General features: G+C 41.6%; 1 protein-coding gene across 9 annotated transcripts in view; it reads right to left on the reverse strand.

The window, feature by feature from the left end:
- Nucleotides 1–12,522, reverse strand: part of LOC139935833 (uncharacterized) — a 107,887-nt gene that overhangs the window by 13,415 nt on the left and 81,950 nt on the right. For 7 of the 9 annotated variants that reach the window (XM_071930432.1, XM_071930431.1, XM_071930430.1 and 4 more), the window contains 3 exons: nucleotides 7,344–7,458; nucleotides 4,987–5,149; nucleotides 2,112–2,264 (listed from right to left, as the gene is read on the reverse strand). In XM_071930432.1, the coding sequence (XP_071786533.1) occupies nucleotides 2,112–2,264; nucleotides 4,987–5,149; nucleotides 7,344–7,458 (431 nt within the window). The remainder of the gene's footprint in view (nucleotides 1–2,111; nucleotides 2,265–4,986; nucleotides 5,150–7,343; nucleotides 7,459–12,522) is intronic. The other 2 variants (XM_071930436.1, XM_071930435.1) reach the window with 1 other exon arrangement.

Below are 12,522 nucleotides of genomic sequence, written 5' to 3' on the forward strand. Positions count from 1 at the left end.
CTGCAAGAGAATAATGAATGAAAAAACATCCTTGTTACACAAATTGATGTGGTTTCAGACGCCTAAAAAAGGCTTCAGGCCTGAAGTTTTTTATCAGATTCAAACATTTGAGTGAGAAATTACCTCTTTTGAATTTCTCAAAAGTTCTCTTTGAATTTCTACACAAACATTAATTCAGAGGGAGTCGTTTCTCACAATGTTTTATAATATCAACATAATATATATAATATTTTGAGTAATTACAAATGGTGTCCAGAGCCTTTAATGCAAAATATAAAAAAAAATCAGTTTTGACATGACATAATAAAAGTTCATTCATTTTGGTTATTATCCATATACAATGTACTAATTACTTTCCCGAGTTCTGAGAAAAAATAGCAGGCAAATGACTTGGTGGGACCAAAGACCTTTGCATATAGACAGGTCATACCAACTAGACCAACCAACTAATAAAAGTTGCTAGAGTCATTTACAAATGAAAGCATAGCAAATTGCAACAATTAAAAAAAAAACATTTGGTTCAAGCTGCTCGAGTGAAATTGCTACTAAGTCCTTCAGGCGAAACTCGACACTCAAATTTTTGGACCCTGATAAACAAGCATACAAAAATGTATTGTGCCATGTTCTAAGAGTAAGAGTGTAAGGAATACATGAAGTAGCCTGAACATCTGACGTCACACATCAAAGCTCGTGAATAATGCCAGAGACCTGCCTCCAGACCGGCGTGTATTTTCACCTTTGACCTACATTCACTCCACATAGAGAAACGCAGTCAAGTTCTATTGCGGACATGACAGCAGTGTACTGTTTGTGCATGGAAAGCTCATGTCACTGCACGTTTATCCAATGATATCATTGTATCCAATGGAATCACTGGATCTGAATAACAGGTACCTGTCTTTATCCAGGGGTCCAGATCTTTTTCTAACGCCGCACCATTTCTTTGGAAAAGTCTTCCTGTGCATATTCGTCAAGCTAATACTTTACAATGTTTTAAGTCCTTGTTGAAAACTCATTTGTTTTTAAAAAGCTTCTTTTTTGTAATTTGGCTATTTGTATCTTGTATCTTTCTCTAATTGTTTATTTTATTGTTTCTTTTATGCGCTTAGAGGCTTTTGCATTAGGCGCTTTACAAATGTATTATTATTATTATTATTTTTATTATTATTATCCATGTAGCTGCTTGTTGCAACTGCAAAAGCCTATAAGATTTTTATACTTATTCAACCTTTCTTAGCGGCATTGAACAGCTATAGTGCGTTGGTCCATACACAAGCGTTTATATTAATAATAAACAGTGATTATATACACAAGTAGCGCAATTCCAAAAGAGGCATGATCATAGCGCTTTTTGGGGGATAAGCAGGTAAGCAAGAAATTTTTGCCTCTGCGTGTGCGTCTACGTTACTAGCCACTCTTCGCTTCCACAGCTAGCGCAGCAATTTGGTGCTTGCACTGCAAGCGGAAAATGATGAACGTAAGCACAGAATTTGGCAGTGATTACCAGATGTATATCTTCCCTTTAAAGGCATTGGACACTATTGGTAATTACTCAAAGTAATTATTCTAATAAAACCTTTCTTGGTAACGAGTAATTGGGAGAGGTTGATAGTATAAAACATTGTGAGAAACGGCTCCCTCTGAAGTAAATAGTTTTGGAGAAAGAAGTAATTTTCCACGAATTTGATTTTGAGACCTCAGATTTAGAATTTGAGGTCTCGAAATCAAGCATCTGAAAGCACACGACTTTGTGTAACAAGGGTGTTTTTCCTTTTATTATTATCTCGCAACTTCGACGACCAATTGAGCCCAAATTTTTACAGGCTTGTTATTTTATGCTTATAATGTTGGGATACACCAAGTGAGAAGACTGGTCTTTGACAATTACCAAACATGTTCAGTGCCTTTAAGCCTACTTAGAGAAATAAGCCTATACGTAGATTCCTTTAGGAGAATTTAGTAGCTACTACAGATAGTTTCGTTACTGTATAGTTGGCGTGTTAAGTTAGTATAACCTCTGAGTCAACCAGCATGGTGCTTTCCCATGGTTGCAGTTTCAATTGGGTTTTTGGCTATTGCAATTTGCATTAGCAAATATAAGTTTTACATACATCGTGGGTGTGGCGCACAAACCATAGTGGTGTGGTATCACTTTAATGGGCCGCATGGGTAGGTGCGGAGGTATCATAACAGCCGAGAGGGGTTTGGAGTCACCCACAGTGAGCATAGGTTGTACTGGAGCACTGACTACAACACATGTAGATCTATGACACCCATAGAGTTATATATAAGAACTAGAGGGCGCACGAGTGATGCTTCATGCACAAACGCCACGGGACCGCAAGATGACAAGCGCGCCATTCTGCACGCGCGTTGAATATGAAATACACGTTTGAGGTTTTTTTTATAGAACGCTCACGCGATGCTGTTTGTTCAACTTACAAAATGGCCGCACAAACACATGCTGTGAGATGCTAGTTTTGTCAACTTAGAAAATGGCGGCATAAGCGCATGCCGGGGCGCGTATTTAAGCCAGTGCGCTCTCTAGTTCTTATATATAACTCTATGATGACACCACATTGGTTAAAATGAGAGTGACATAATAAATAATGACTTCTTTAAATCCGTCACTCAGTGATGCTCAGGGTGCTTTCAACATCCAATACTTTCCTGCAAAGTATGTGGGATTACATTTGAATTATGAGACCTACTCCTTTTACATAGCACCATGTTATACAGGCCTTGATTTCGCTCCCGAAGAGGCACTGCAATTTCCCTCTGGTAAGGGGGACTCCATGAGGAAAATGTAAGTTTCTATTGGAACATTGGTAATGGCAGTACAGCAAAAGCACAGGGCACCACGGGAAGTAGTGGCCTGGTAATGTTTTACAAGGTGCTGTGGCGTAATAAGCTGCCAATCAAACCAGAAACACTGGAGTGAACCTCTTTTCTTTATCATACAGTAATTCCTGTAAGGTATGTGGGACTATGTTTGAATTATGAGACCTACTCTTTGATAGGACCATGTAATGGTTTACAAGGTGCTGTGGTGCAATATGCTGGCAATCAAACCAGAAACACTGGGGTGAACCCCCTTCTCTTTAACATAGAGTAATTCCTGCAAGGTATGTGGGACTATGTTTGAATCATGAGATCTAATCCTTTTACATAGCACCATGGAATGGTTTACAAGGCGATGTGGCGCAATATGCTGCCAATCAAACCAGGAACACCGGAGTAAACCCCTCCGTTTTTTCGTGTACAGGGTTCTTTTATGTGCAATACACAACACACGGGACCAGTAGCTTTCCTTCCAGAAAGTTTCTACAGCTATTAATTGTTGAGGAAATTACCAAAGGGCAACCCTCCCTTTAAAGGAACACATTGCCTTTGATCGGACGAGTTGGTGTATAAAAAGCGTTTGTAACCGTTTGTTATAAAATGCATTATGGTTGGAAAGATGTTTAGTAGAATACAATGATCCACACAAATTTGCCTCGAAATTGCGTGGTTTTCCTTTTACTTTGCAAACTAACACGGTCGGCCATTTATGGGAATCAATGGCCGACCGTGTTAGTCGACAAGGTAAAAGGAAAGCCGTGCAATTTCGTGGCATGTATGTGTGGATCATTGTATTCTACTTTTACAACATCTTTCTATCCATATGCATTTAATAACAAACAGTGACAAACGCTTTTCAAAGACCAACTCGACCGATCCAAGGCAACGTGTTCCTTTAAGTTTGCGTGACACCTTGGATAAGGTACACTTACTCATTTGTCCGCTCACAACAGGTTTGCCCAGTGGGACAATCACCCATCTAATTAAGTCTTTCGTGCGTGTACCTCATACTTGGGTTTGAGTGAGACCACGGGCCCTTCCCAAATTTTGACTTCATTTACGATTGATGATTACGAATGCCCTTACATCCTTTCCTTACAAAGGTACACTCATCCTAACGACAAAAAAAAAGTCACATACTCTTTTCCACCCCTCTGACCCGGGACCACTTAATTAACCCCACACCACACCAGGAAAAAGAAAGAAACCACAGCCTCGCTTACCCCCCTCCTACACCCAGATTGTTCCCAGATGACTGCGGGGAGTTATCACGGTATCCCAATTACTCACTGCCCCGTCCCCGATGCAACCTGACAGCGCCGTAATTTGCTTGCACTTTTCTGGTTGGGCTGGGCAGATTATCTTTTCATCGAGTGGTTTTACTCTTTAATCGATACCAGTTATTATCCTCCCCTGAAAACACTGTTTTCATAATATTAATGCATCCCACTAATGACTCATTTTTGGCTTAGGTTTTTGATCATCCCCATGTTGGACGGAATCCAACGACTGACGAAACTTGATTTCGATACGTGGGTTTCGACAGAGAAGACCATCCACCCTAGACCCTTCCCCTTTGTAAATTGGTTGCAAAAAATAGGAGGGGAGAATAAGTCTGTCTGACGCTTCAAACTTCAGAGTCAACATCCTGAACACCTGTGACAAAATAAATCCATTCTGGCTCAAATGCACTGGACACCTTTAGTAATTGTCAAAGACCAGTACTCTCGCTTGGAGTATCCCAACATATGCATAAAATAACAAACATGTAACAATTTGGCCTCAACTGATCGTCGAATTTGCAAGAGAACAATGAAAGAAAAAAAAAAACACCCTTGTTGTAATACTTTGTGTGCTTTAAGATGCATAATACAAGGCTTCAGCTGAAGTCTTTTATTATTTGAGTGAGAAACTACCTCGTTCTCAAAAACATGTTACTTCAGAGCCGTTTCTCACAATGTTCGATACTATCAACAGCTTTTCATTGCTTGTTACCAAACTAATTTTTATGCTTAACAATTATTTTGAGTATTTACCAGTAGTGCCCAGTGCCTTTACCTCTTGCTGTTTCGGACCTTGTTTTCTATGTTTGTTTAGAATTCACCCGCTACCCATTCGTAAATTTCATTTTCATGATCAACTTACTCTGCCGCTTGAGCGACTTTGATGAGCGCACCTTCCCCGCTTTTCGTGATGCTCTCAAGCGTGACGGTCGGCCGGTCATCTTCCTCATGCCCTGGCCTCCGTTGGACAGGCGAGGGGGCTACAATTGTACTGGGTCTCTTTTTAAGGTCGACTGGACCATCATCTTGATTGATGGAAGGAAAGAAAAGGAAACGAGGCTTAATTGAAACAATGGTTCTCCTATCGCTTCATCAGTGTGACAATGTCTGATCTTGGTTTATCAAGTTTAAGGCGGGAAATGAATGGCTTGTTCCTTTCGGATGTACATGAAAAACCTACAGTAAAAGATAAGACTTTTACAGTGATGGATTAAGTTCTAACTGATGTGGAAACATTTTGAGCATTTGGCACTGGCTTCCTGAGAGCAAATGTAGATAAGCCATAGGAATAACTTGTGCATGAAATATCAGTGCAATGTACGTGTAGGGGAAGGGGTATACGGGAGGCACGTTTTCAAATATAAATTAAAATTTCAAACTACTGATTGTTTCTCCCTGTTTAAATAAAATCCAGGCCATCTTGATAGTGCCAATTCTTTTAAAGGGTTTGGGGTTTGTACGACACAAATCAAAATGTCCACAGATTTACATTAAACTTACAGGGTTTGAAGAGAATGATAGTGGAAAGCTTCCCTTCAAATATTACTAACTGAGGTTGTGTAGTTTTTCAGAAATGAGTAAAACAAGTCACAAAATAATTTTCGTCTCAGGAAGACGAAAATTATTTTAGCATGTAAAACCCCATTAACCAGTTATAATATTAATACCAAAACCATAGCATAACTGGTAAATAGGTTTTTACATGCTAAAGCTGAGACGAACATTATTTGTTTTACTCATTTCTTAAAAACCACAGCACCTCAGTAAGTAAAATTTCAAGGGAAGCTTTCTACTATCATGATCTTCAAACTGTGTAAGTTTAATGTAAATCTGTGGACATCGTGTTTTGTGTTAGGAAAAAGTACGTGTCCACAGAAATATTACTTGCTGAGGTGCTGAAAAGCCCCATTCAAACAAAACTGCAACTTTTAACCCAAATGTCCAAGCCCGGAATTCTTTCTTTGGGAGGGCAAGGCCATTTTCATTTTGCAAAGGTCACTTAAATTTATAGAACACTTTTAGGTCTATAGACCAATCCGACGAAAACAAAATTGGAAGCGCCCCGTATTGAATTTTTTTTACAATTGCGGTGTATTTTTGTGCACAATCTATGCACTGAAGACACTGCAGCAAATGGCGCGCGTTGCTCAACACTTGCGCGCCCGGATCGGTCTATAGGAAACTTTTGGAGGGGCACTAAGGCCAAGACCAAGGGCAACAGAGGTCATGGTCTCAGTGTAATTCCAGGGGCCTTTCTCAAACCTTTACTTGTGCCCTAGCTCCATCTCCTGATGTTTAACCACTGCGTGCAAAAAACATGCTGCTCCAAAAAATGAATAGGCCTGAAGGGCTGCCGTCGATTTCACAAAGAGTTAGGACTGGTCTTATCTCGAAATAGGACGAGTTACTCGTCCTAACTTAGGGTTAATCTTAAGGTCTGCATGCTACAATGCAGGGTGGGGACTCGTCCTAAGTCCTAAGATTAGTCTTAAGTTAGGAAGAGTTTTGTGAAATCGACGGCTGGTTCATACTCTCTCTACATTTCCACTGCGTTCACAGCAGAGCCCAAGCTGGAGACGGAGCCTAAGCCGAGGTTTGAGAAAGGCCCCTACCCAAGATTTCACAAAAAACTCTGGGAGTGTCATGGCCGGGTGGTTTAGAGCATCGTATTCAAGTTCTGGTGCTGATTCACCGGAGTGTGGTCGTGACACTTGTGTCCTTGAGCAAGACACTTTACTATAATTGCTTCTCTTCACCCAGGGGTATAAATGGGTACCTGTGAGGGTAGAGGTTGATATTGTGTATGAAAAGCCACAAGCGCCTTACAGGCAGCTCAGGGCTGTATACTCCCTAACTAGGGAGCTGAGAAACATTACAGGGATGTTATTGGCCCTATGACCAGGGCACTAATGTAAAGCGCAATGATACGGTTATTGTGAAATGCGCTATACAAGAATTTGTTGTTATTATTAATCTTAGGACTTAGGACGAGTTAAGTTCCGTAATCATAGACATTAGGACACATTGAACCCATCCTAAATTGGGACGAGTAATTCGGGATCGGATTAATTAATCCTAGCGTTTTGTGAAATGGGCTGCAGGCTTTTATGTTGGGCTTTAACTCTAACATGTCTAAGGTTGAATTTGAAATGGGGACAACAGAGGTGAAAGGTTAATACGAGAATATACCGACTTTGCAAGTATTTTTGTTCGTCTTACCCATATCAGATGCATCCGATGACCTCTTGCCACTGCCATGACCTCTCATTCCATTCATTGAGAGATCAACAGGTTCGGTCTGGTACTCCTCTTCTTGCTGAGTTGTTATATAAGGCTGGAGAGATAAGGAAAAGAAAACCAGACTTGAAATGAGCTAGTTGTGCAATATGTTATTAACACAACGGCAGCCTCTCTACCATGGGCAGCCTTGCTACCATAGACAGCACGCCAGACCGATACCTCTCGTCACTAACCCCATGTAGGAAAATACCGATACTGGGAAAACAGTCCAGGGGTGGATTTCACAAAGGTAGTCCTAACTTAGGACTAGTCCTAGGCAATGCTAAGAGATAGGACCAGTCCTAAGTTAGGACCAGTAACTCAGGACTGGTCCTATCTCTGAGCATTGCCTAGGCCTAGTCCTAAGTTACGACTACCTTTGTGAAATCCACCCCTGATTGGCTCCCAAATGTGATTGCTTTGGGTGCAGGCTTGTTAAAAACAGAGCGCTTGTATGACGCTTGTAGGATGGCGCTTGTACATTGTACATGTAGTACAAGTATTTTTACACGATTCCATTTCAAACTAGTCGTGTTTTTACTCGGTCACCCTTAAACTGCATACAGTAAAGCCTGGTTCATACTTCCTGCGAATGTGAATGCCAAAGGAATTTCGACGTCACTGTGCTGTTTTCGCTGTAAATCTTTAGTTTGCTTCACAACCAAAGGAAGAATAAACAGGGCCCAATTTCATGGCTCTGCTTACCGTAAGCACAGAATCGGCGCTTACGGAAGCAGGGAATTCTGTGCTTACGGCAAGCGTATTTCACGGGTTAGCGGCGAATTTTGGCTTCTGCGCGTGCGTACTCCGCGTTACTAGGCATTCTAGGCTTACAAGGCTAGCGCAGAAATTCGGCGCTTGCAAAGTAAGCGGGGAATCATGATTGTAAGCGCAGAATTCGGCGGTAAGCAGAGCCATGCAATTGGGCCCAGGGCTTTTCATTAATCAGAAGACCAAAGATTAGGGGGAATGAGAGGGACCAGTTGCTCTTTGAACTTGATGCCTCTTTTGCGAATTACCAAACTTGAGCGGGCGGGGCGGGGCTCGAAGAATGGACCAACAACAGGCCTAATTAATATGTCCCAGTTTATAATGAATCAATTCCAGGGGCTATGGGCGTCGGAACTAGGGTGCCTCTGCTAAGGGGCTGTCATTGGTATTTGTCCATGGCCAATTATCATGTAAAGCTCACTAGCATCATGGAGGAAGGAAACATGCTCCTTACTTTGATGAAAGATGGCCACAGCTAAAAACACTTTCAAAAATTATTCCACCGTTCAATTTTTCTAAAAAATAACAAGAAGTTAATGTGGAATCCAAAATGAAGAACAGGGTTTGCCGTTAAGTTTTTTCAGTGACTGCTCAGCAGGACCATTTAGTCCTTTCACTAGTCCATTAGCTTCTTCACCAGTCCATAATTTATCGTTAATGTGAAAGCTGGAATCACACGCCCAATGCTTTTATGCTGCGGATCAAACCAGGAGCACCGGGGCTAACCCCTTCTTATTGCGATAAGCGAAGTGCACTGTTTTACAAGTATTACACAACTAACAGTACGGCTTAACGTCCCATCCGAAAGGATAAAGCATCATTGTTAAGTGTCTTGCTTAAGGACACAGGTGTCACAACCAGGACTCGAACCCACACTCTGCTGATCAGAAACACCAAAGCTCGAGTCCGGTGCTCTTAACCGCTAGGCTATGACACAGGTGTCATGACTGGGACTCAAACCTACACTCTGCTGATCAGGAACACCAGAGCTTGAGTCTAGTGTTCTTAACCGCTAGGCCACGACAAAGGTGTCACAACCAGGACTTGAACTCACACTGTGCTGATCAGAAACACCAGAGCTCGAGTCTGGTGCTCTAAACCGCTAGGCCACGACACACCACATTTTCTCCTCTAAACGTTCTCCCTTTAAAATGGTCTTCGTGTTATGACCAAGGATCTTTCTTGGAACAATCTCCCTGTGCTGTCTGTCAAGCTGCATCTCACTCATCACTGACTCATTCAAAGACTACTTAAATTTCACTTTTTTGTAATTTAATTTACAGGCACTTCACAACAGTCATTTTTGACTATCTTTACTCAAAGTCCACGTAGGATGTCGGTAAAGATTTCTGCAAACCCTGCTTGCTGTGTAGTAGACAACTTGGACTAATTCCACACTACACACTTTTGGTAGAAGACCAATTTAATGATAAACATATATGTATGATCACTTTTTCTTTGACATACCTCTGATTTAAAGGCCCAGGACACTATTGGTAATTACTAAAAATAATTGTTAGCTTGAAAACTTAGATGGTAACAAGTAATGAAGAGCTGGTGATAGTAATAAACACTGTGAGAAAAGACTTCAGGTCTAAAGCCTTTAATTAAGCATCTGAAAGCACACAAATTTGTGCAACAAGGACGTTTTTTTGTTTCTTCATTATTCTCTCTGCAACTTTCGATGACCAATTGAGCTCAAATTTTTACAGGTTATTGTATGCATATGTTGGGATACACCAAGTGAGAGTACTGGTCTTTGACATTTACCAAACGCGTCCAGTGCCTTTAAGAATACAAAAACAACCAAGGCTAGAAGCGCAATTTCCACTCAGCGATTGTGGACGAGTCATCGGAACTAGAACGGCTCCTTTGAGCTTGTACAACGAAATGCTGATCAATCAAATTTCACAAAACCAACAGTAAGAACCTTCCTGTACATTCAATTACTGGGGCTTAAAGGCAGTGTACTGAATAGGTAGTCATTACATTAACTCTTGTCAGATTGCCAGGTTTTCTTAAAGGCAGTAGACACTATTGGTAATTACTCAAAATAATCATTAGCGTAAAACCTTTCTTGGTGACAAGTAATGGGGAGAGGTTGGTGGTATAAAACATTGTGAGAAATGGCTCCCTCTGAAGTGCCATAGTTTTCGAGAAAGAAGTAATTTTCCACGAATTATCTAAACGCACACAACTTCGTGTGACAAGGGTACTTTTTCTTTCATTATTATCTCCCAAGTTCGATGACCGATTGAGCTCAAATTTTCACAGGTTTGTTATTTTATGTATATGTTGAGATACACAAACTGTGAAGACTAGTCTTTGACAATTACCAATAGTGTCCACTGCCTTTAAGCAGGCTTGAAACTTCATGGATACAAGGGAGGCAATTGCCTCTGTGCCCCCCAGCATTCGACTCAAGCTCTGGTGTTTCTAATCAGCAAAGTGTGGGTTCAAGTCCAGGCTGTATTCTTGAGCAAGAAGTTTAGATGATCTTCTCATCAAGGGAACTCAGCAAACTCCCACAAAATATAAACAACTAACTGCCCACAGCCAATCTCTCTTATACATTGGTCCAACGTCTATGATTATGAATTCCACAAATCTAGAAATTGTGACTCAGTAACTAGACAACAGTATTTATTCTAGATGTTGTGAAATCAGTGGTTAGCTTGGTAGGATTTGAACCCACAACCTTGTGATTGCAAGTTCTGCAGTGTAACCACTGGACCACGTTGACCACCTGTGTACATTTAAAATTTATGATCGCAGGCCTGTATGCTTCGTTTTTGAATGAGCAAAGGCACCAAGGCATTTTCTCCTTTACAAAGGCCACCTTATATGAGGAAATTGTAATTTTTTAACTGGAGCATTTACAAGGGCACCAAGGCAATGACCAGGGGGCATGGAGGCAATCGCCTTTCGTTGCCTCATTGAAGTATCATGACTGGCGCAATAAAGAACATTTTTAGAAAAGGTGAACGCCACCTTTAAGGCCACATGTGGGGTAAGGGAAAGGGAAAAAAAGAAGACGAAAGAAAGAAAGAAAGAGAGAAAAGCGAGGTTACATACTCTGAACATCCTGTGCTGAAAGGGGCGTGTGACGCACACCCAAGTGAATATTTCCTGTGAGAGGAATTGACTGTGTGTTTGTCACCGGAGCTATAAATGCTGTACGCCTGAGCTTTACCAACTCCCCCCGCTGGGCTCCGAGGGGGGGAGAGAGGGGGGCAATGTTGGCACCCGAAGGGGACACATGAGGGAGGTGTAGACAGCCGATTTCTTGTTGTGTGTTTGTTTTAATTGAGGGGAGGTAGAGAGAGGGTTTGTCAGATGAGCTCTGGCAGGTGAGATGTTTTTTCATACATAGCGCCTCGGGGACCTTCAGCATTAGCACATGGGTAACACTCAGTACTTTGACTGTTTGAATGTGGACCTTTCTGGGGCCCTTTTCAAAACCACGGCTTCGGCTTTGGATTCAGCTTCAGGCTCTGTCCTCTCGTAAAAAGCCCTGAGCGCGTTCGCAAAGCACGTGCAATTGCAAAAGCAACCACGGGGCCAACCTAGCCCAAGCCGAATCTGGAGAAAACAGGTCTTGAATCTCGTTCTTGGAGGGGCACAGAAACTTTCCTCTGGTCTTCCTCTGGTCTTCTTTGAAGAAAAAATTAAGTTTGTATTGGAACTTTGCAAAGGGCACCACAGCAAAAGCACAGGGCACCACGGCAACTGATGTAGGTTATTTCAAGGCCTGCAACATAATGAAGTCCGCATTTTGAGCTATTTTAAGTGCATTTCACCGATAGCGAGCAGAGGTATAAAAAAGACTTGGCTTCAGAAAAAAAAGGTTTTAAATGTATTCAGGGATCCACAATGAAGGGGCCCAATTGACCGGTGCTCACCTCCTTGTCATCAAAAGTATGTCTATTATTAAGCCATCAAAACTTGATTGACTGACGTTTCTTTCCTCCGCTACCGAAGTTTTTTGACGGACATCTCATTTCTCAAAGTCGTCAAAATCCTTGACCTAAATCAGAAGCGACGTTTTCTCGATGTGTCCAAAACCATAATCATCTTTGTTAGGACGTGAGTGAATGACGTTCTTCACAAGGTAGTGGCTAATAGACGGCTTCCAGGGGGGCTAATTTACTTGAGATTCTCAGACCAGCTGCAGAGCCTCGCTGAGAAAGAAAAAAAAAAAACTCAAAAAAATCATCACATCGGCAAGTAATTAAGCCTATAAATAGTAGTGAGTCTGGAACGCGTGTTTGTCAATTCGGATTTATTCTTGAGCCCGGCTTTGAAACTATCCACGACACAGCTTCGCAGATACTACCCCTACAAGTAT

This window comes from Asterias amurensis, chromosome 4 (assembly GCF_032118995.1).
Source record: "Asterias amurensis chromosome 4, ASM3211899v1".
Classification (NCBI taxonomy): Eukaryota; Metazoa; Echinodermata; class Asteroidea; order Forcipulatida; family Asteriidae; genus Asterias; species Asterias amurensis.